The sequence below is a fragment of the Misgurnus anguillicaudatus genome, unplaced genomic scaffold (genome assembly GCF_027580225.2).
Source record: "Misgurnus anguillicaudatus unplaced genomic scaffold, ASM2758022v2 HiC_scaffold_31, whole genome shotgun sequence".
NCBI classification, from domain to species: domain Eukaryota; kingdom Metazoa; phylum Chordata; class Actinopteri; order Cypriniformes; family Cobitidae; genus Misgurnus; species Misgurnus anguillicaudatus.
In genome coordinates, this window is record NW_027395281.1 from 5222773 (window position 1) to 5247873 (window position 25101).

The following is a 25101-nucleotide window of genomic DNA, read 5'->3' on the forward strand; positions in this document are numbered from 1 at the left end:
TCTTGACAGGTTTTGTAAGACTGTACAGTTTTTAAGCTGCTTAATAATAAAGGGTCAATGTGATTAAGTGCATGAATTCAGCTGTAAGGTGAAACCAAAGATGACAGAGTGAATTATCTTTGATCTCATCTGTGAGCTGATTGGTTTGGCAACTCTGTGATGTCGCTTTGTCCAAACACAGCAAGCCAATGGGAGGGAAGTTATTTCTGCGTTATGTCCTACCAATACTATGTGACTATGTCTGTATCATACTCTGTTGTAACACACACACACAGAGTTAAAGTGAGTGACATGCATTGTCTATATTTATTTTTGAAGTCAGCTGCAGTACTAGCCAAACAAGAGCAGAGAGAAAGAGAGAGAGGGTGTTGAAGTGAGAAAAGTGTATTCAGAGACTTATAGACAGACGCAGAGATAGATGGGAAAGCAGATGGTGGCATAAATTTTACTTTTCAAGTCCTGAGGACGGCACAAAAACGCCTTTATTCCAAACTACTGAATACCTGATCTCCAGAATTCCTGCACCCTTCTGCTCTGGTTTGGATCTGATCATGGAGGGAGGTGGTGAAGCAGCCATGAGCACCTTCATCATGGATGAAGAGACTCTCAAGAGAAAACAGAGAGAAAAACTGAAAAAACTGCAAGCCACGGGAGGAAACCCGCGTCCTGCACGATCCCTCCTCTTCCTCACACTGAAGAACCCTTTCCGCAAGGCTTGTATCAACATTGTAGAGTGGAAGTATCCTTTAACTAAAATGTGTTTTTAATAGTAAACAAATTAAATAGACAATCAGTGACAGAATTTTATTTGGCGTTATGTGCATGTTAAAGAGTCATAAACCATTTAGTCAATATTTTTCAACTTATGTGTTGGACTTTGAGCATGCAAACGAAATTTTTCCGACGTTGCTACGAATATGGCCGGAGAGTGCTTCATCTATCTTTGCTTTTTAGTAGTTAGAAAGGTCACGCCACGACGTGCACATTTTCTACTGGTCACACGACTCCACGTGCGGGTCAGAGATCAATAGACTTGAACTTTGGTATGCAGCGAAATGCGATATATCCTCGTACAAGAGTGCGTTTCTGGTTTGACAAATTCGCATACCTATGAATAGAAGTCAATGAAATGAAAAGTGAAGTTGGATTATTGTGATGTTCTCTTTTAAATTAAAAGCACTATTATAATAGAGCGTCGTGTACACCTAAGCATTTAAACATGCCTGAAAACGCCAAGTGGACGCCGACTGTAGGCACTTGCCAGCTTTTTTCAGCTAAGCGCTTTGGTTGCTATACTTCCTGCTTTGTTTATCAGGCGTTGAACTATGTACCGATTGGTTGTTGTGATATTTGTCCCGCCCCTCCTCTGCTGTGATTGGACGGCCGAGAGAGAAGTGACATTAACGAGCTGAGCGTTTCACACAAACTTGAAAATTGTTTAAACAAACCCAGCACCGGCGTTTTTATAAAAGTTTTTCGTAAAAGTTTTTCGTAAAAGTTTTTAGAAAAACGTTTTTTGTTTGTTTCTGAGTAACAAATAATAATAGAAATTTATCAGTGAACAGCGTACAGTAAAGCTATTCATGTACATGTTATTAAAGTCTGTTAACTATAGTGTCAGAATCAAGCAACTGTCTAGTAAGATCTCATTGACTCTGTCGAGTGCGTATGTGTATGAGGTGTGTAAACCGTCAGCGTTAAAGCCCAACGGCGCTCTGATATTCTGAGAACAGCTGTTGTCTTCTCCAGATCTCTAAATACAGACATGTTAAGCTCAGAAAATGGGAGCACAGTCTCTTACACAGATAACAAGAGGATGATATATAATACGACAGTAACACTTTATCTGCCTTTAGACTTAAAGAGAATCTACTGAAATAGAAATATTTACACCCATGACCATTGCAATGCTCTACCACTATATATGAGCTATAAAGGATCATATGGGGATTGATATGACGGTATTCAGCTCAAATCAGATTTTTCTTAAATGTTTGTGTCAGACCGTTTGAAATCATCATCCTCCTCACCATCTTTGCAAACTGTGTCGCTTTGGCTGTTTTCCTCCCAATGCCTGAAGAAGATACAAACAACACCAACAGTAACCTGGTGAGTCTCATATTCAACACTAGATGATCGGGATTAATCATCTAAATATTCTTGAATCAGATGTGAATTTAGTGATACGCATTCATCTTTATTCATTATACATGCCCTCAACCTATAGAGCCCACCCTAATTTACACTACACTAGTGGGGTTACCATCCAAACGTGAAACGAATCTTTTAAAAATTTGCAAAAAAAAACAAATGCAAATAAGTTGTTTGAGCAAATAATGGTGGTATTAGTAACCTAGTAAGCAACAGTAAATCAAACAAGGCACGCTTAAAAAATAGAGACAGGACTGCATTTAGTAACAATGGGGCAAGTTATAAATTTACTATCAGTGCAGCTTGTAATTACCCAAATAAATGCTGTGCAAAGAAAAAGGAAAGCAGAATTTTTGATGCAGGCACTAACAGCAAGGGCATTGCGATATTGTTGAGGCCGTTATATGGTAAAAACTTTTTTTATTCGAAATTTGGCATTTCCATCACTTGTTTCTGATGCGATACTTCAAAATGCGCATAAAATCTGGGTGATGGAAACCCAGCTACTGTAAAAAGTTGGATTCATTTTTAAAAAATTAAATTTTTTTAAAATAAAGCTTAATTTTTGCTTTATTTAACAGGTGTTACCAGTTCAAGTAAATTTTTTCAAAATTTTTCACTTAAAGTGACACTGTGGCTGTTTCTCAATTCCAAGAACGCAAAGAACGGACTCACATTCTCGTGGATATCAGTCTGGCCAGGCGACCTTGGAAGAACAAACTTAGAAGGTCGTGAGAACACAGAACGCACTTGTGAGAATTGAGATGTGTGCAATCTTCCTGTTGGTCACCTGACCTCCGCCATTGTTTTGCCTCAATGACTTCTGTTGAGTAAAGCGATTTCAGGGCACAAGTCTGCACTCGATGCATCCTCGATATCAAGAACACATGCGGGTATTTTCATGCATCCTCTGTACTTGCGTTCTTGGAAATTGGAATTGAACTTCGGTGGTTAATGATGACGTAGAGCGAGAACACAAGGACGCAAGATCGCTGAAGAACGCATATTGAGTATTGAGATACAGCCTTTATGGGGCGGTTTCCCGGACAGGGTTTAGGATAATTCAGGACTAGGCCTTATTTATATTAGTCGCTAAAGACATTTTTACAAACATACCTTACAAAAAACCAATACAGGTGTGCATCTTGAGATTAAACAATGCCACCGATATATGTTAAAATTAGTCAGGACAAGTTTTTTTTTAATTAAAGCATCTTAAACTTGCATTTTATTAATTATTTTTTTTTATTAATCCAACTTTCACGTTTTACAGTGTATTGTTTATAAGTTTCATCCTTACACACCTCAACCTATAGACTCCACCCTCAGCCTTTAGCAGTGCTTCCCAATCCTGGTCCTCGAGGCCCCCCTGCCAGAAAATTTTAGATGTCTCCTTATTTAAAACAACTGATTTATTTTATCAGCCTCCTTCCAAAATGATAAAGATGTCTCCCTAATAAGCTGATAAGTTAAATCAGGTGTGTTAAATAAGAAGACATCTAAAACTTTCTGGAGGGGGGCCTCGAGGACCAGGATTGGGAAGCACTGGCCTATAGACACCCTTAAAACATAGCATATACATAGCATCCTAAAACTAATCTTCACCTTGAAACATAATATTCCTCCTAACACAAACCCTCAGCCTATAGTCTTTGCCCTCATATAAACCTTTATCTTTAGATTGTATAGACTAGAAAACTTCTGAATGCCACATGTGAAGTCCAGCTACATGCTTTTGTAAAGTTATATTTAAAATGCTTTCAGTAGAATGATTGATGGGTGTATTTATTTCACTAAACCCCTGTAAGTGTTTGTGTGTTGTGACCTTGACACATGTGATTGAATGAAACAGGTGATGTGAACGTAACCCGTTCGCTTTAAAATTAGCATCACGCTAACTGTACGCTTCCTGCACATTCTCATCACTGTGGTGTTAACTGAAGAATGCTCTGATTTGTTAGTTTTGTTATTCTGTTTTACGTAGTATTTGTATGATAATTCATGGTTAGTTTTCTGATGAAGCTTATAATAACAGTAGGTGTCATGTCACCTGTAAAGTTCTCAGTGTTTAAGAGTCCTTTTCTTAATGCCTCCTATGAAACCAGAGGAGAGCGTCAGATTGTAGCATCTCTTCACCACATTCTCACTAAACCATAAGTGTGTCCGTATGGATATCTGCCAGAATGTACGTGCCAAGACAGATTTGCAAAGTCAAAACAAAACTAGAAAGCCACCACAGACACCAAATATCTCAGAGAGTGTTAGTGTGCTGACAGCTTCATTCATCTGAATGTTTTTCTGTCTGTGTGTTCGCAGGAGAGTCTTGAGTATATTTTTCTCATCATATTCACTATGGAATGTTTCCTGAAGATCGTGGCGTATGGATTTCTTTTTCACGCCGATGCCTATTTACGAAACTGCTGGAATATATTAGATTTTGTCATTGTGACAATGGGGTAAACACACACGACAGATGCACAACACTACACGAATACACAAAAATATCTTCTGTCCTTAGTAGGGGTGTAAATAGGACAGTTCATTGCGATATGATACAGTATTGTGATCTCCGCCAGCAATGCAATATTTATCGATACATCAAACGTTTCTTTAATGCAATTACATTTCGATACGAATAGTTTATCAATACTTTTATATTACGTGCTAATTTATTTTCCAAATACAAAATATTTCCAAAACCACAATTTGCATCCGATAGCAGTCACATCATCTTCTGCCACTTTCATTTTTCACGCGTTTTCGCTGCTACAACCATTTTATTGCTGCATTGAATTCACTTGCTGACACTAGCCCATGAAAATAAACGAAAATGCGCGATTTGGCGGAAATGCGTAGATAGACGTTACATCAAGGAATGAGGATGCAGAGTGTTGAAATACAGGTACCTCATATCGATATTTTATATGTGCCATTGATCGTATCTTTAGAAATTAAATTAATGCATCATACCATTAGAAATTTAACCGTCGCATCATATTGCTAGAAAAATGCTACCGGTGAATCGTATCACAATCTTTTCTTTAAACCCACGCAACATACTGACAACACAACAAGGCATAGTATCGTTAATTTAATCGATACAGTGTATCGTAAAAATTCTATCGTTGCATCATACCGTCAATTATTCATTGTACCGTATCGGAAAAGGTACAGTAATTGGTTTTATTACCGTACCGGTAAATAATCAATTAATCCGATAGTTAAAAATGTAATCGATGCATCGTATCTAAAAAAAATTAGTGACACATCGTATTGCAAAATTGTATCGATCGATCCATATCGATGTTTTGTTACACCCCTAGTTCTTAGTATTTCTAGGGTGGTACCAGACCTCAAGTGAACAACTAGCTATTAAAGAAAACTTTTTAAGCTAATGCCCACTGTATCTCTCTTTGAATTACACATTTAAGTGATTTTGAGGATGGTTAGCCAGAAGAATTTGTGTTCACAAACTTGTGTACAGCATGCTATGCACTGACCGTGTTGTGATCTCTCTCAGGTTGTTCACCATCGTGGTGGACTTCATCAATAACATCAGCGGTGTGGAGGCTCCAGTGGAACAGAAAGGAGGGTTCAATATGAAGGCCCTGAGAGCATTCAGAGTCCTGCGGCCCCTGCGTCTCGTCTCCGGGGTCCCCAGTAAGTAATCGTCACCTGTTTCTGCTCACATCTCTCTCCTCATGGATGTGTGCTCATCAAAGTGTAATGACTCCTCCAGGTCTGCAGGTGGTCATGAGCTCCATTCTCAAGTCCATGCTGCCTCTGTTCCACATCGCCCTGCTGGTTTTCTTCATGGTCACAATTTACGCCATTATTGGCCTGGAGCTTTTCAAATGCAAAATGCATAAAACATGTTACTACACTGGCACAGGTGAGATAGATCTATTCATTCCTGTTTTAGAGAAAATGTTAATATTTGGGCCTTTAAAAATAAATTTCTGAGCAATTTTTAATAGACATATGTTTATAAGATCACATACTATCGTTATTGCTAAACCCAAGATTGCGCCGTTGAGCAAACCATGTCATCACTTTGTTGTGAGTTCCCAAACACATGCCGAGAATCAAAAACACCAGTCCATCGATAATGCTCCTGTTTCAAATGTTTTGTTTAACAGTGATATTATGCCATCTTTGATTATTGTTATTTGATTAACCTCAAATGCGTGCTCGACCAAAAATCAAGTGAGAGGAGTACATGTAAAGTCGGCACACCAAAGCTCCAAACATATCAAAATTTGCGTGGCGTGTGACGTTTGAGGCATGCAGCCTCTTCATCATACATCTGAAAATGTTCAAAAAGATTTCAGAAAATGTTTAACACTTAATAATAATAATAATTCAATTGCTACTAACAATTCAAAAGTAACATAATTAACAGTATCGCCAAACCTATTTTAGCTAATTATCTATGCTTTGTTCTGTCACAGATATTATTGCAACAGTGGAGAATGAGAAGCCATCTCCATGTGCTCTGACTGGTAGCGGTCGACGATGCACTCTGAACGGGACCGAGTGTCGCAAGGGTTGGCCTGGGCCAAATAACGGCATCACTCACTTTGATAATTTGGGTTTCTCCATGCTCACCGTATACCAATGCATCACCACGCAGGGTTGGACAGATGTTCTGTACTGGGTCAGTAAACCTGATCTGATCCTAACAAGTTATTCTCAGATGCTTGACTGATATCTGACAGCAGGTTTTGTTTTATACAGGTGAACGATGCGATCGGAATGGAGTGGCCCTGGTTGTATTTCGTCACCCTGATTCTGTTGGGCTCATTCTTCATCCTCAATCTGGTTCTGGGAGTTTTGTGTGGGTCAGTACAAACATTCCACATTAGCTCATAACAGAGTTATGGTTGACGGGTAGATTTGTCTTAAGAAATTTTCCTCTGTGCCCTCTGTGGTCAGTGAGTTCACTAAGGAGAGAGAGAAGAGTTCTCGCAGTGGAGAATATCAGCAGCTGAGGGAAAGACAACAGTTAGATGAGGATCTGAAAGGATACATGGAGTGGATCACACAGGCTGAGGTCATGGACAACGACCTTGAAGGCCATGGTACTCACACACCCCATAGACTACAGGTGTCATAAAATCTGAGATTGTTCTCTGTGTGATTGTCTGGATCTTCACAGGTCTTCTTCCACTGCAGAAGGACGGATCTGAAACAGAAAGTCTCTATGATTTGGATGCACTTAACAAACTCATGTTTTATGTGTGAGTACAGCAAAAAAACTGTTGGGAATGACTTTATTTCCAGGAAGACTTTCATGCTTGGGTTCCTGTGTGTGTTTGTGTTTTTCAGTCGTCACGCACGTCGCTGGAACCGTTTTTTCAGGAGGAAGTGTCGGGTTTGGGTGAAGTCCAGGCTCTTTTATTGGCTGGTGATATTGCTGGTGTCTTTCAACACCCTGGCCATCGCAACCGAGCACCATCAGCAGTCCCAGGCCCTCACTAACTTCCAAGGTTAACATTATTCTTATTTGATGACTATTCATTAGTCAATGATAAGCTTAAGTCACCTAAAAACCATTGCTTTTCACAGACAACACAAATAAGGTGCTGCTGTCTCTGTTCGCGGTGGAGATGTTTCTGAAGATGTATGCAATGGGGTTGCCGTCTTACTTCATATCTCTTTTCAATCGTTTTGACTGCTTTGTGGTGTCTGTGGGGGTCATGGAGCTCATTCTCGTACGTATGGATGTCATGTCTGTCATGGGGATCTCTGTACTGCGATGCATTCGGTTGCTGCGTCTCATCAAAATCACCAGGTACTTGATTCTTGACACAATCACAAAATTGTGTAAGGATTGAAAACTAACTGAGAAGAGTCCGAACCATCTTGTCCTGAGTTGAATTGTGTTTGTGTTGTAGGTATTGGACAGCCCTCAGTAATCTTGTGGCGTCGCTCTTAAACTCGGTGCGCTCCGTCGCCTCCTTGCTGCTGCTCCTCTTCCTATTCATAGTCATCTTTGCTCTGCTCGGCATGCAGGTGTTTGGCGGAAAGTTTAATTTTCCTGATGGCGGTGTGCGCCGTAGCAACTTTGACAATTTTCCACAGGCGCTTATCACCGTTTTCCAGGTGATTTATGTTTATGATTCGCAAGTGGTTTAGCTAAGATTAGATTCCCAGAAGCTCTTAGTAAATCTTTCTCTTGATTTTAGGTCATGACAGGTGAAGACTGGAACTCTGTCATGTATGATGGAATCATGGCTCATGGAGGTCCATCAATGCCTGGAATCCTAGTCAGCATTTACTTCATTATTCTGTTCATCTGTGGAAACTGTATCCATATTAAAGAATCATTTATTTTTGCAGTAGACAGTTCTGTGTGTATAATTACCCTGTGACATCAAGACTGTAATTTTCTTGAGTAATAAACTACAGTCATCCTCCTGAACGTCTTCTTGGCTGTTGCGGTGGATAACCTGGCAGAGGCTGAGAGCTTAACGTCTGCCCAGAAAGAGAAGGCAGAAGAGAAGATACGCAAAAAGCTTCTAAGGTGAGTGACACGGGTCAAAGAGCAGAGAAAAACGATGTCAGCACCAGAAACATTTCTGGTGTTCATCTCTTGGCAGAGAAAATCTTCCGGATAAGGGTGAAGAGGAGAAGACTTTGCTGGCAAAGAAACTTGCCGAGCAGAGAGCCAAGATTGAAGGAATTCCCACTACAGCTAAGGTGATATGTCAAAAAGTACTTCAAACCTTAAAACTGCTTAGTTAAATCAATCTGCTTGATTGATGTTGTGTTTTTGCAGCTCAAAGTGGATGAATTCGAATCAAATGTGAACGAGATTAAAGATCCATTTCCACCGGCTGATTTTCCAGGTGAGGCAGTAAGGTCACAGTAGGAAACAGGTTAAATTCAACATTTTGAATAATCTCATGCCTGACACCTTTACTTATTGTCTAGGTGATGATGAAGAGGAAGAGCCAGAGATTCCCAGCAGTCCTCGGCCTCGTCCAATGGCAGATCTGCAGTTGAAGGAAACAGTGGTGCCCATGCCAGAGGCCAGTTCCTTCTTTATCTTTGGCCCGCAGAATAAGTAAAATCTCACTATCACACAAAACTCCAATACACAATGACTGAATAATTTTGGGCTTTATACCAAGGGTTCGTGTTACTCTCCACTCAGGTTCCGCAAACTCTGCCATCGCATCATCAATGCCACCACCTTCACCAACATCATCCTCCTCTTCATCCTGCTTAGTAGCATCTCATTGGCTGCAGAAGACCCCATCGACCCAGTTTCCTTTAGGAACAAGGTAAACGATATACAGGTTTACACTTCTCCATATGTACCTGACGTTGCCTTTAACTGCCGCCTCTCTTGCACCGCAGGTCCTGGCCTATGCTGATATTGTCTTTACCTCAGTTTTCACAGCAGAGATCGTGTTGAAGGTGAGATTAGAGTTCGGAGGAACAGAAGTTGGGTTGTATTTTCAGGGGGATTTTGTGTGATCTGTTCAGTGTTCCTCTGTCTCCTGTAGATGACCACATACGGTGCCTTCTTACACACTGGCTCTTTCTGCCGTAACTCGTTCAACATACTAGACTTGATTGTGGTTGGTGTTTCCCTGCTGTCCATGGGAATGGAGTAAGTGAGAACCTTCAGATAGTGTCAGAAGAGTTTTCCAATATTCTTGCTGATCTTTGTGTCTCTCTGCAGGTCAAGTGCCATCTCAGTGGTTAAGATCCTCAGGGTCTTGAGAGTGTTGAGACCTTTAAGAGCCATAAACAGAGCCAAAGGTCTAAAGGTGAGTCATCTACGAGACTAGTTTACAGTTTTACTGCAAGATCAATGTTTCTCAGTCAATCTGCCTATCTTTGGTTTCTGTTAGCATGTGGTCCAGTGTATGTTCGTAGCCATCAAGACCATCGGCAACATCGTTTTAGTCACAATGCTCCTGGATTTCATGTTTGCCTGCATCGGGGTTCAGCTTTTCAAGGTCAGAGAACTTATACTGTATCTTCTGTATCTACAAATTAAGTTTCTATGTGATGATGTTCTTATGATTGTGTCTTATTTCAGGGGAAATTTTTTTATTGCACAGACCCACTTAAAATGACAGAGGTGGAATGCAGGTACGAATGAACATTTGCTCATTATCCATTACGTGAAGAACTTAAATGACCGATGTGATTTTTATTCTGTTAGGGGAACGTTTATAAAACACCAGGAGAACACTCTTCATGACATGGTGCTTAGTCAGCGCGAGTGGATGAACAGCGACTTAAACTTTGATAACATTCTGAACGCCATGCTGGCTCTCTTCACGGCGTCAACATTTGAAGGCTGGCCAAAGTAAGAGACTACATGCCAATCCTCACCCTCATGCCATCCCAGTATTTGATTTCCTTTCGTCATATCAAAATGACATCACGTTTGTGTGTATAGGTTGTTGTATAAAGCCATCGACTCAAATCTGGAGGACAGAGGCCCAATTTACAACAACCGCATTGGGATATTCATCTTCTTCATTGTCTACCTAATCCTCATCGCCTTCTTTATGATGAACATCTTCGTGGGCTTTGTTATCGTCACCTTTCAGGAACAGGGAGAGCAGGAGTACAAAAACTGTGAGCTGGATAAAAACCAGGTACCACACACCCCTAACTGACTCATACATGATGTCACATGACTCCAGATTATAACACATATGTATGTGTTTGTTATAGCGCCAATGTGTTCAGTATGCCCTGAAGGCCCGACCATTGAGGTGTTACATCCCTAAGAACCCGTATCAGTACCAGGTGTGGTACATCGTCACTTCCTGTTACTTTGAGTACCTGATGTTTCTCCTCATCATGCTCAACACCATGTGTCTGGGGATGCAGGTGAGAAACGCGTAGAAATGAGGATGATAAATCCTGTAATCTGTTGGATCCTAACTGTGTTTCACGCTTTTTGTCCTTCAGCACTGTAAACAGTCGGATCACATCGACTACCTGGCCAATATGCTGAACATCATCTTCACTGTCCTATTTACAGTGGAGATGATCCTCAAACTCGGTGCCTTCAAAGCTAAGGTGAGTCCCTGGTGCAGAGCAGTACCAAAAATAAATGGTTAAGTATTAATACTAGTACTGCATTTAATAAGAGTATTTCATCCTGACAGGGTTACTTCGGCGATGCCTGGAACGTCTTTGATTTCATAATCGTGGTTGGCAGCATTGTTGACGTCATACTAAGTGAAATTGGTGTAAGTTTCATTGGTGTGAAGCAATGAATCCACATTCTTCGTGTTATTCCACATCAAGATTAAACTTAACCTTAACTTCCTTTTTTCAGACAGCTCTTGAGAAACAGGGTGGATTGTACTGTCTTACTGGATGTCCTGTAAATATCCACAAACATCTTTTTACACTGAAACATTATACAAACCTGATTATATTATCTTATATTATCCAGCATTTCTGCAACAGTACAGATACTAAATACCAAAATCACTTTGTGTTTGCAAACTGACATCAGTTTCTCTCTTTTCAGGCTGTGAACGGAACAGTGACACCAGACGTAGGTGTAGTTTCAGCATTCTCTTAATGCATTACCCTACTGAAAAATCCAGCTAAGACCAGCATAAGCTGGTGAGCTGGTTTTAGCTGGTCTCCCAGCTTGGTTTTAGCTGGTTTTGCTGGTGCAGCAAGCTGGTCTAGCTGTATTTTGGTCACTTTTTAAGCTGGTCTATCTGGACTTAGCTGGTCAGGCTGGAAGACCAGCTGACCCACCAGCTTGACCAGCTTTGCCAGGCTGGGAGGACCAGCTTAAACCAGCTACTGCCACCTTAATCCAGCTAAAACCAGATACCAGCTTATGCTGGTCTTAGCTGGATTTTTCACCCACATGGAAAGAACCTATATGTGGATATATGTGCATATATGAAACATATATGCAGCTAATAAGCACATATATGTAGCACATATACAGCATATATGCACATATATAAAAATATATAAGCGCATATATGAAACATATATGCAGCTAATATGCACATATATGCAGCACATATACAGCATATATGCACATATATAATAATATATATGCACATATATGAAACCTATATGCAGCTAATATGCACATATATGCTGCACATATACAGCATATATGCCCATATATGATAATATATATGCTGCATATATGCAAAATTGAGGTGCATATATGTGCATATACAGGCCATATAGGTCTCCTGTATTGCTTCTTTATATCCACATATGAGCCCTATAAGTTATGTCTCCTATAAAGCAGGATCTGGTCATTTTAGCTCATATCTCACTTTGGCAAATGTCATACATGCCCAGCTCATATTTTCTATTATCAAGGCAATAACTAAGAACTAACAAAAAAAATACAAGAACTTATGTATGTGCAAACACATGAAATTTGTGTCACATGTAATTGGCATTTTATGGAATTTAACTACACTCTATGAAAGGATGTGTTAATCCTATTTAACACACTATGTGTCATTCCATCTTGATTTTGAGTTTAAATAAAGAAAAGGGACAAGATGTGTTAAAATAACACAGAGTTGTGTTAAGTTAAGGACAACACATTAGATGTGTTATTTTAACACATTCGTTTTAGGAGTGTATGTCAATTACAGAAAAGTTATGATGTCTGCATGTCAAGTTCTTTAACAGTGACAGTAGCGCAGATGGTAGAGCGTGTTGTCTAATGATTGGACGGTTGGGAGTTCGAATCCCAGCAGTGGCGGTTGGGATTGCACTTTTTTTGTGATCGGAAGGTTGGATGTTTGAATCCTGGCTCCTGCAGGTGCAGACTGTCATTGGTTGGACCTTTATTTATGTTTAATTTATTAGCAGCTACAGATTTTAATAATTTTATATGTACATATATGTACATATAATATAGGAAAACGGCCAATTTTATATATGTCACATATATGTTAAACCTATATCAAAACCTATGTAAGAGCCATTTTTTGGTTAGATGTAAAATGGTAATATGTGCTACTGGAGCACCCATGCCCTTTTGGTTGCTACTTTTATTTTGAATAGGACTTTTAGTTTGATAGAGCCAAGAGGGCCTTTAAGTTAAGATGGCCGCCGCTCACCTTTTGTGTTTAATCAAGAGAACAAAGGAAAGACGTTTGAGGCATATAGTTCTTTACAAGCCTTTTGGAATTTTGATATATTTTACTTTATTTTGATCTCTCATTGGATATACTTTGTACCACTTTGATCACCTTGCCTGATAATCATTCTTAAACCATTGGAGCATCCTTGTTTATTGATGTTTGCCATCTGATTGCCTGCCTGCCTGCCTGTCTGCCTGCCTATTTGCTATCCTGCCAGCCTGTCTACCATCCATCCATATCTCCCTTTCAAAGGTACAATTAATAATTTACTTGAATGCTTGTCAAAGAAGTGATTAACGTCAAACATATTGGAAATATGACACCACAAAGGTAAAGAACTTTGCTATTATTTGCACTGGACTTGTTTAAATTATTTGGAAATCATGGAATCTCTCGTTGACTGCAATTGAAGCTAATGTTTGAGTAAAACTTGGAATTGAAGAAGTTTGGCCTTTTTGGAACTTTGAGAAAGCCAAACTTTGAAGTTGATTCACTATTGGAGTGCCAGATTGTTGAAATTTGAATTTGTTATTGGAACATATCACAGATTTCATAAATTTGAAGAATATTTAATCCTTTGTTAATTAAACTTAAAACATGGCTGATGACAAACTTAATGCGCTTTGTGCAACGCGCAGAGGAAAACTTGGGGTGTGTACACGTAGAATGAATGAACTAAAGGAATTAATGAAGAGTGGAGATATTGAAACTGTTAACACAGGCCTTGAACAGTTAAATGTGGCACTAAATGATTTTAAAGACGTTCACCAGTCTGTACAAGTGCTACTTATTGAAGATGAAAGGACAAATGACAATGAGTGGTATGAACCAAAGATGCAAACATTTGAAGCATTTCTGAAGGAGGTAGACATTTGGAAAGGTGCTCAAAGTGAATCACAGTATGTGATTTCACCATTGGACAGCATATCTAATGTGTCGGCCAGTAGAATGGGACCTTCACGTTCTGTGAGCCATGCTTCTAAATCTTCATCAGTGTCTTCTGCTCGCCTAAAGGCAGAAGCTGAAAAGGCAGCCCTGCTACGACGCAGCCAGTCACTTCAGGAAAAACATGCCCTGGAAAGACAAAAAATTTATGTGCAAAATGCAATAGAAAGAGTTGAACTTGAAACCGAATTGGCTGCAGCTGATGCCAAAATACAGGTGTTACAGAGCATCGACACTCTACCGATGAGTTCTAAACTGACATCAACAAAATCTTCAGATTCAGCAGGAGATGGTATGAATGTATATCTGGAAAGCCAATATGAAAGAGTAAAGGGAGGTCTTCAGTCAGAACCATCACCTGTAGAATACAATCAAATTGCTGGCATTCCCAAAACACCACTGCAAAGAGCCTTAACACAAGACACACGGCCACAAATGACTGAGAGGCGAGTTCAAACGATGCAGCTGATACGGAACAGTCAAGTTGATGAAGGCATTTCCCTACCACTTGCACCTTCAACCTCAGGCAACATTGACATGAGTGCTATTGCTGATCTTATTGTGCAGCAGCAAAGAGTGAATTCACTGCCAACTAGAGATCTGCGTGTTTTTAATGGAGAACCTCTCAGTTTTAGACCATTTATGCAAGCATTTGAACACCGCATTGAAAATAACACCAGCAGTAGCCAAGACAGGCTTTACTACCTTGAACAATTCACCTCTGGCCAGCCAAAGGAGTTGGTTAGAAGTTGCCTTCATATGAGTGCAGACAGGGGGTACGCAGAGGCAAAGAGGTTACTGGAACTTCATTTTGGAGATGAGTTCAAGATTACAAGTGCTTACATAGATAAAGCCTTAAACTGGAATAGCATTCCATCAGACAATGGTGAGGCCCTACAGAGTTACAGTCTCTTCCTCCGTGGCTGTTGTAATTTAATGCGTACCTTGAGGTACATGGATGAATTAAATTTGCCATCAAATATGAGGCTTCTTGTCTCCAAGGTACCATACAAAATTAGAGAAAAATGGAGAACACACGCTTATGATATAAAAGAAAAATCAGGAGCAAAGGCCTCATTTGGAGATCTTGTTCACTTCCTGGAAAGACAGGCTAGGATTCTACAGGACCCCATTTTTGGAAACCTTCAAGATGCCTCTGCATCCAAAAGACCACCAAAGTCCACCATCACAAAGTCCATTTTGAGTTTAAAACAGAAAAGTAAAGGGACCAGTTTTGCCACAACTGTAGCTAAGGTACCAGAAAACACTGAGGAGTGTTATAATTTAGAGAATGCTGTGCAAGTGCCCAAAGTGTCCACTCTGCAAAAACTCTGTCCTGTTTGTGATAAAGAGCATGGGATTGTGTCATGTCAAGAATTGCTAAAAAGGTCTCATAATGGAAGGGTTGATCTTTTGAAGACTAAAGGCATTTGTTTTGGTTGTCTGGTTAAAGGGCACATGAGTCGAAACTGCAAAAATAGGCAAACATGTTCAGTGTGCTCTAAAACCCATCCAACTGTTTTGCACATATTCCAGAATGAAATGAAAGTTCATAATTCATCAGAAGATGTAGGCTGGGATCCTGGAAAAACAGTGAGCAATGGGCTGGTTTCACTAAAAGCAGAGGCATTCGACCATACCAATGAACACTGCACCTTTGCAATAGTCCCAGTTCAAGTCAAACTGAATAACTCAAACCGCGTAGTTCAGACATATGCTTTCCTAGACCCAGGGAGCTCCGCAACATTTTGCACAGAACAGCTTGGAAGAAGATTGAATGCAGTGGGCAAGCAACAGCAAATACTTTTGCGCACAATGGGACAAAAGAAATACATTAACACCCTGGTCATCAAGGGCCTAGAAGTTTGTGCTTTAGAAGGAAATGATTTCCTAGAATTACCAGAAACTTACACTCAGCAAGAAATTCCAGTTAGCAGGGAGCACTTCCCTAGACAAGATGATCTACAAAAATGGCCTTATCTCCAGGATGTTCAATTACCAAACATTGATGCAGACGTTGACCTTCTCATAGGAATAAATGCACCCAAATTTATGGAACCTTGGAGAATTATCAATAGCCAGGGTAATGGACCCTTCGCTATAAAGACACTGCTAGGTTGGGTAGTAAATGGATTTCTTCATAGTGAGGATGCATATGTTAACAAGCAAGGTCAAAGACATGTTTATGCACATCGCATTCACGTCGACAAACTGAGTGAACTTTTGATTCAGCAATACAACCATGATTTCCCAGAGAAGAGGTTTGATGAAAATAAACAAATGTCAGTGGAAGACTGCAAATTTATGCAGATTATGGACAGCTCTGCTGAGATAATTAATGGACATTATCAACTGCCTTTACCATTCAAGAAGGATAACCCTACAATGCCAAACAACCGTCACCTGGCAGAACAAAGGACATTGGCACTAAAGAAAAAGTTTCAGAGGAACAGTGGCTTTCACAAGGATTATAGGGCCTTTATGGAAACAGTGCTATCCAGTGGACATGCTGAACTTGTACCCCAAACCCAGCTGAACCAAGAAAATGGAAAGGTGTGGTATATACCCCACCATGGTGTGTTTCACCCTAAGAAGGGTAGCTTTCGTGTAGTATTTGATTGTTCTGCAGCATATCAGGGGACCTCACTGAATATTGAGCTAATTCAAGGTCCGAACCTTACAAATACTCTAGTTGGAGTTTTAGTCCGCTTTCGCCAAGGCAAAATTGCCATCATGGCTGATGTGGAAAAAATGTACCATCAGGTGAAAGTCTCGCCTCAACATGTAAACTTCCTACGTTTCTTCTGGTGGCCAAATGGGGACATCACTCAGCCACTGAAGGAATACAGGATGGTTGTACATCTTTTTGGTGCAACGTCATCAGCCAATGCAGCTAGTTATGCGTTAAGGAGAACAGCTGAGGATAACAAAGGGTGCTTCTCAGCTGAAACGACAAGAACAGTTAAGAACAACTTTTATGTAGATGACTTGCTAAAGGCCGTTGATTCAGAGAAGCATGCCATCAAACTTTGTAAGGAACTGAAGTTACTCTGTGCAACTGGAGGGTTCAAATTAACCAAATGGATTAGTAATAACAAAGCTGTCTTAGCCTCTATTCCAGAGTCTGAAAGGGCGAAGGATGTACAAAATCTTAACCTTGACATTGAGGATCTGCCCATTGAAAGAGCGCTGGGTGTGCAATGGTGTATCAAGGAAGATGCCTTCACATTCCAGGTAATCATCAAAGAGTGTCCAACCAGCAGACGTGGAATTCTCTCCGCAGTCAGCTCCATATATGATCCACTTGGATTTCTTGCACCCATCACATTTCCAGCAAAGTGCATTCTACAGGAGTTATGCAAGCAGAACATAGGATGGGATGAAGAATTATCAGAGGTCCATGTCCAAACCTGGAAGCAATGGTGGCAAGATCTTCCAAGAGTGAGGGAGTTCAAGGTTAGTCGTGGTTTAGTCCCAGACAATTTTGGAATTGTCAAAACAGCCCAGATGCATCACTTTTGTGATGCGAGTGACATTGGGTATGGAACAGTCACTTACCTTAAGCTGACAAGCAACAGCAACAAGATTCATGTTGCCTTTTTGATGGGAAAAGCCCGAGTTGCCCCATTGAAACTGATGACCACACCACGGATGGAGCTTACCGCTGCAGTCCTGGCAGTACGTATGGACAAAATGCTATCTGACGAAATGCATATGGAAATGGAAAGGTCTCTGTTCTGGACAGATAGCATGACTGTTTTGAGGTATATACGGAATGAAAACAGAAGATTTCAAACCTTTGTTGCCAACCGTCTGAATATCATCAGAGGTGCATCGGAGGTGTCTCAGTGGAAATACATAAGCACAAAACTAAATCCTGCTGACTGTGCATCACGGGGACTGCACATTGATACATTTCTGAAAGGTCAGTCCTGGATCAGTGGTCCAGATTTCTTAAAGAAATCACCTGATTGCTGGCCAGACCCTCCATCCGAGCTTGTCCTCTCCCCAGATGATCCTGAATTAAGAAAAGTTATCACAATAAATATGGCTGTAAAGGACAGCTGTGACCCCACTACTTACCTGATGAATTACTTTTCAACATGGACAAAGCTTAAGAAAGCAGTGGCATGGTTTCTCAGGTTAAAGTCTATTCTTTTGGAATTGTCTAAAAAACACAAGATGGGAATGGATCAAAGCAAACATACAATGGTCAGAAGAAAAGGAAAGCAAGTGAAAACTGGTTCATATGTGTTATCTGTCAGTGACATGGAGAATGCAGAGTTGGCCATTGTGCAGTTTTGCCAGATGCATGGATTTTCACAAGAAATAACTAGCATACAGAAAGGCATGCAATGTGTAAGCAGAAACAGCTTAATCTATAGGCTAGACCCTTTCCTTGACGTTGGCATATTGAGGGTTGGTGGCCGTTTGAGCAAAATGCCTATGTCTGCTGAACAAAGGCACCCTGCAATTCTCCCAAAAAACCATCATGTTTCCAAACTCATACTTTGCCACATCCATAAAGAAGTTGGACATAGTGGAAGGAATTTTATGCTCTCTAAGCTTAGACAAAAATACTGGATTCCCTGTGCCAATTCTCTTGCCAGAAAGATAATTAATGAGTGCACTACATGCAGAAAGGTCAATTCAAAGGTTGGCGAACAGAAAATGGCAAATCTTCCTATTGACAGACTGACCCCTGATCTACCACCCTTTACTAATGTAGGGGTTGATTATTTTGGACCATTGGAAATAAAGCGAGGGCGTAATATTGTTAAACGCTACGGAGTGATTTTCACTTGTCTTGCCAGCCGCGCTATACATCTGGAAGTTGCACAATCGCTTGATACTGACTCCTGCATACACGCATTCAGACGTTTCATTTCTAGAAGAGGGCAAGTGTCTGAATTGCGGTCTGACAATGGAACAAACCTCGTCTCAACTGAAAAGGAACTGAAAGAAGCCCTGAAATCTTGGAACTTACAGCAGATAGAACAAAGTCTGCTTCAAAGGGGAGTGAAATGGACCTTCAATCCTCCCCATGGTGCTCATTATGGAGGGATATGGGAAAGGCTAATTCGCATGGTCAAGAGAATATTACTGTCAGTAACCAGCCATCAACTTCTGGATGATGAAGGCCTTCAAACAGTCATGTGTGAAATTGAGGCCATTCTTAATAGCCGTCCACTTACAACAATATCTGACAATCCGAATGATTTAGAGCCACTAACACCTAATCATCTTTTACAGCTTAAGTTTCAGCCTGTTCTACCTCCAGGGTTGTTTAAAAAAGAAGATTTGTATGTCAGACGCCGCTGGAGACAAGTGCAGTACATTGCCGATCTGTTCTGGAAGCGCTGGGTTCAAGAATATCTACCTCTTCTACAGACGCGGCAAAAGTGGACCCGCGTTAGACGCAACTTCCAACAAGGAGACATTGTACTGGTAGCAGATGTCGCTGCACCACGAGGATCATGGATGTTAGCCCGAGTCACTGAAGCCCTTCCTGATTCTCAGGGCTTGGTTCGCAGTGTGCGACTTCAAACCCAAACAAGTCAACTTCAGAGACCTGTCAGCAAGATCTCCTTGCTGGTAGAAGGCCAGCAACCTGAAGGTTGACAAGGCCAATATGGACTTGTGCACGTGCATACACTCACACAGATGCATACACTGATTTTTTTGCATACAATAAATTCTAATTTGTAAAAAGATTATGACTCTTTAGAGAATTTGCGTTTGATTTGATTATAGCTTGCTTCTCGCGGTAACTATAAAGGGCGGGATATGTAAGAGCCATTTTTTGGTTAGATGTAAAATGGTAATATGTGCTACTGGAGCACCCATGCCCTTTTGGTTGCTACTTTTATTTTGAATAGGACTTTTAGTTTGATAGAGCCAAGAGGGCCTTTAAGTTAAGATGGCCGCCGCTCACCTTTTGTGTTTAATCAAGAGAACAAAGGAAAGACGTTTGAGGCATATAGTTCTTTACAAGCCTTTTGGAATTTTGATATATTTTACTTTATTTTGATCTCTCATTGGATATACTTTGTACCACTTTGATCACCTTGCCTGATAATCATTCTTAAACCATTGGAGCATCCTTGTTTATTGATGTTTGCCATCTGATTGCCTGCCTGCCTGCCTGTCTGCCTGCCTATTTGCTATCCTGCCAGCCTATCCCATATCCATATCTCCCTTTCAAAGGTACAATTAATAATTTACTTGAATGCTTGTCAAAGAAGTGATTAACGTCAAACATATTGGAAATATGACACCACAACCTATATTGAAACATATGTTTATATATGTTTTTTCCATGTGGGCAGTAGGGGAGAAATGTTCAGACGTACTATTTGTGTACTAAATCGCTTGGCTTTTGCAAACACCCGTGTAAGATTATTTACATTCATTTTCTCTCGTTTCAGGATTTGAACTCTGTGGCAACAGACGTAAGTTCAGATTGGGCATTTACACTAAGAGGATCTGCATTGGTGTTATCTGAAGGTTTCACTTGTGTTTGTTCTTTCTTTAGGAGAATATAAGCGTGTCTATCACATTATTCCGACTCTTCCGTGTCATGCGTCTGGTAAAACTGCTGAATCGTTTCGAGGGGATTCGGAATCTGCTGTGGACCTTCATCAAATCATTCCAGGTCTATTATGTTTTTTTATGAAAATATAATCACAAATAAATAGGAGAGTAATTCAGCAGAAGAGTATCCACAAAAATAGAAATTGTAAGATACCTTGAAAGTGAATGCAGGTTGCTGTGAATCTGTTTTCAGGCTTTGCCGTATGTGGCGCTTCTCATTGTCATGCTGTTCTTCATCTACGCTGTCATCGGCATGCAGGTACGTCACACACTCAGAGTTATATATGGGGTTGGCATCAGATTGAAATCTAATAACGTGTCTGTTCTGTCAGGTGTTCGGAAAGATCGCACTAATAGATGGAACTGTGATTAACCGCAACAATAACTTTCAGACGTTTCCTCAGGCTGTGCTCCTGTTGTTCAGGTAAGACACTGGTGTGAAAGTTTTACTGTGTTGCGTTTATATATAGAACATTACCAACAAAGCCACAGTTGGATTTTGGTGCAATGAAAGCACTCCCATAACACTATGGCTATGGTTACATGCACAATACAATTAATACCATTACAAACCAATTATTTGGTTGCATGTAAAGGTACCTTATGAGTACACAGGCTCTGAAAAGATATACCTGTCCCCAGGTCTGCCACAGGTGAAGCATGGCAAGAAATTATGTTGGGCTGTTTGTACGGTCAGCGCTGTGACCCAAAATCAGATTACCTGCCCGGAGAGGAGTACACCTGCGGCTCTGGATTTGCCGTTTTGTACTTCATGAGTTTTTACATGCTGTGTGCTTTCCTGGTATGTATTTCCTCTTAGTTTCTTTCTTTCAACAAAACAGAGAACTGATTTTACTCTTTCGTAGATCATTAACCTGTTTGTGGCTGTGATCATGGACAACTTTGATTATCTGACCCGTGATTGGTCGATTCTGGGGCCGCATCATTTGGATGAGTTTAAGAAGATTTGGGCTGAATATGACCCTGAGGCCACGTAAGCCAACATTTTATATTTTTGTGAAAGGTTTTCTGGGTTTTGTAAAAGGTTTTGCGACAACAATTCAACAAGTACCATCAGTTGTGTTTGTATGGTGATGTCCTGTAGGGGGCGCATTAAACACCTGGATGTTGTGACTTTGCTGAGGAGAATCCAGCCGCCTCTTGGGTTCGGAAAGTTCTGCCCTCACCGTGTTGCCTGCAAGGTGAGATAAATTTATATTAAACACATGCATTGACTCTCAGCTCTCCAACAACATGATCATCAACTTCTGTTGCCATGTTGGTTTTCAGAGATTAATTTCTATGAACATGCCACTAAACAGCGACGGAACAGTAACGTTTAATGCCACGCTGTTCGCTTTGGTCCGAACGGCACTGAAAATTAAAACCGAAGGTAATTTTGAAAAGGCCAATGAGGAGCTGCGGGCGATTATTAAGCAGATCTGGAAACGCACCAGTATGAAACTGCTGGACCAGGTCATTCCACCAATCGGAGGTCAGTGATCGTGTGTAAAAAAAATCTGAATTAAAATCACAATACTCATGAGTAATAATATCGTCTGTTGATTACAGATGATGAGGTCACGGTGGGAAAGTTTTACGCCACGTTCCTGATCCAGGATCACTTTAGGAAGTTCATGAAGCGTCAGGAGGAATACTACGGATACCGACCAAACAAGAAGAACAAAAACACCACAGAGATACAGGTGACACATCTTTCTTCATGTCTATAACTTCATGATCTGGCAGTCTGTAATCATTCGCTTGTCTCTGTCAGGCGGGTCTGAGGAGCATCGAGGATGAAGCCGCCCCAGAGCTTCATCGGGCGATCTCTGGAGATCTTCTCAATGAGGATGAGATGGACGGGGCCATGGATGAAGCTGCAGAAGAGGGGATCTACAGGGTGGGTGGAGAACAGAAAACAAAAATAGTTTCATTTACCATCAGCTGTCTCTCACTTCTCTCGCATTGTGACAACAGAGAGCAGGTGGCCTGTTTGGCAATCATGTGGATCCATTCAGTATGAGGAGAGGAACCCCTATGCCAACCCAGGTGACCAGCCAGCGTCCCCTACAGATCGCAGACAGTAAACCAGAGGAGACTGAAGCTTCACCCGGCTCACCCTCATATCTGAATTATCATGCCAACTTTAACAACAACAACACAAACAACACCAGGAGCATACAGAGGTACATACAACATAACATAAGTTTTGGTCATATTATAATACTGATTTTGTCATAATAAAGCTCTCTCTCTCGGTCTGGTAGATATGAACTACACTTCCCATCAGGCAACAGGGCATCCAGCCATTACGGTCCTATCAGTGCAGCTGACTTTCTTATACAAGAGGTGAAATAACACGGCTGTGTAAAAACTTATTTTCATCATCTGGAGTGATTTTCAAGTATTTTTGTGTTTGTTTCTCAGACTCTGTTTGCTGGAGGTTTGGAGAGTCTGGCCTGCGACTCCTATTTTGTATCCGTAACAAAGGCAGAGTTGGCCGAAGCACTGCGCATAGATGTCGACGTGTTGGAGAGGATCTCAGCAGCCATTCTTAACAAACGTCAAGGACATTCAGAAATGTTTAAAGACACAGTAACCTGTCAGTTAGACGTTGCACACTGCCAAGTGTAATGTTCATCTGAGGACACTGGATGAACCATAGAGACTTTATTGGATCAACAGGACTCTGCTGTGAGAACTGCCAAAGTGTTTTGACTTGTCCCAGACAAGTTGACAGATAGTAGTTTTTTCAATATTTGATGACAAATGTACACAAAATTACTTTCCACTGTCAAAATACATGATAGAACATGAGCCAATTTTGGCCAGGCTATTATGTTAAGGTATGACTATGTCTAATGTCGAAAAACATATGCTGTTTCCAAAATAGCCTATTATACACTTATATAGGGCACTATTTGAGGGGGCATTCATTTGTAGTAGTGTCACAGTGGACATTGTCAAGTGCACTCCTTCAATTCCACAATCCATAGCAATAATAAGTGTACAGCCAATGCAGAGCTAGCCACTACTTATCCACTTTGAGGCCTGCGCTGAATTAATTCAACAGACGATGTTCACAGCGCTACTCACATATTTCATTCAAGTTTTAAATTAATCTGTAATTGCATTATATTAGCACCTATCGTCCGATTCACGATTTCCTTTGGTGTGTAAAGGGGGTCGCACACCGGCCGCGCAGCTCAGCGCCTCTTGGACAACTCGGAGGCATCGTAAACTGGAAATGCACATTAAATAGCGCGAGCATCATCAGATAGCGTCTACTTCAACATGCAAAATATACGTTAGCAGCCAATGTTAATCGTTAATGATTTGGGACAAATATGATGTTATTTAATGTTAAACTATGTGAGTGGCGCTCTGTGGCGCAACAGGGATTTGAGCAACTTCCTGAGTCGTTGCTGGGCAGCGCGGAGAGGCGCCTCCTGTCGCGTCTGGTGTGCGACCCCCTTAAGTGTGTATTAGTACAATATGCAAAAAGTACAACCCCCAAAGTAAACGATGACGCGAGTTATCGTCTTCAACGTAAATCTTTTTTCTTGGACTACAACAGACACGGATTGTAGGCAACATTTTACTTCCTGGGCTTGTTGACGTAGACAAGAACGACATTATCATAATTACTCCCGCTTCTGACTCACAGCCTGTAAGTTAACTCCTGTTAACATTGCATTGTGAGTGAATCTTTAAAACATGGTAGGGAGCGTCAAATTTCCAGCTGACGTCACAGTCACAACCAAACACAATGTACAGATTAGCTGGCCAATCAGGGACACAGAGCTTTTCAGATTGATGAGATGATCTAAATGTATGTTATGTAGAAAAAATAATGTGTTTTTAACCATAAACCACGCAAACACACTATTATACCAAATACAGAAAATAACCTTGTTTTAGCAATGAAATAGGTGCACTTTAATACATAAACAAGACAAAAATACTAAGTAAGAAAGTATTTTTTGCAGTTCTGGGGTGACATTGTTGTTTTGCATTAAATCAAATGTACTGACACAGAACAACATAGCAAATAATAAATAAAATATAAACACTGTTTTACTCAACATGTTTTAGTTCATCATCTTGATTTTTAAATGTATAATTTGTTTCCTGATGCGTGAATATATTTTTATAACCCTAATCGTGAGGACTAACTTACCTAAATTACACGGCACAAATTAAACGGAACACAAAGAAGTAAGTTAACTTAGTCATCAAAAGAAGTCTTATAATAATATTAACTATCTTTATAAAACTTTTACAC

At 40.5% G+C, this 25101-nt stretch overlaps 2 protein-coding genes across 10 annotated transcripts in view; one reads left to right on the plus strand and one right to left on the minus strand.

Annotated features, from left to right (window-relative positions):
- The window catches only part of LOC141363002 (differentially expressed in FDCP 6 homolog), a 44465-nt gene that overhangs the window by 19256 nt on the left and 108 nt on the right, over positions 1-25101 (minus strand). For 2 of the 9 annotated variants that reach the window (XM_073865412.1, XM_073865414.1), the window contains exons 1-2: positions 22548-22687; positions 21886-22008 (exon numbers count right to left, since the gene is read on the minus strand). The exons of 1 other annotated variant lie outside the window; for it this stretch is intronic. The gene's annotated coding sequence lies outside the window, so the exon portion shown is untranslated. Of the gene's footprint in view, positions 1-2030; positions 2050-5651; positions 5998-6759; positions 7337-21885; positions 22009-22353; positions 22480-22547; positions 22688-25101 lie in introns of those variants that run through there. 6 more of the 9 variants (XM_073865407.1, XM_073865408.1, XM_073865411.1 and 3 more) reach the window with 6 other exon arrangements.
- Positions 202-24901, plus strand: LOC129453282 (dihydropyridine-sensitive L-type skeletal muscle calcium channel subunit alpha-1). Its single transcript, XM_073865405.1, has 43 exons — positions 202-739; positions 2004-2109; positions 4468-4607; positions 5672-5811; positions 5891-6043; positions 6603-6808; positions 6889-6992; positions 7087-7232; positions 7310-7391; positions 7480-7640; positions 7720-7945; positions 8049-8256; positions 8340-8460; positions 8563-8677; positions 8754-8853; positions 8933-9002; positions 9088-9220; positions 9311-9440; positions 9517-9576; positions 9666-9772; positions 9845-9932; positions 10017-10124; positions 10208-10260; positions 10334-10480; positions 10574-10775; positions 10855-11013; positions 11095-11205; positions 11295-11378; positions 11468-11515; positions 11666-11692; positions 20648-20671; positions 20755-20874; positions 21007-21072; positions 21146-21237; positions 21456-21615; positions 21680-21807; positions 21919-22015; positions 22104-22308; positions 22386-22519; positions 22591-22716; positions 22794-23002; positions 23084-23165; positions 23244-24901. The coding sequence occupies exons 1-43, from the start codon at positions 552-554 to the stop codon at positions 23448-23450; spliced, it is 5373 nt and encodes a 1790-aa protein (XP_073721506.1). The 5' UTR covers positions 202-551; the 3' UTR covers positions 23451-24901.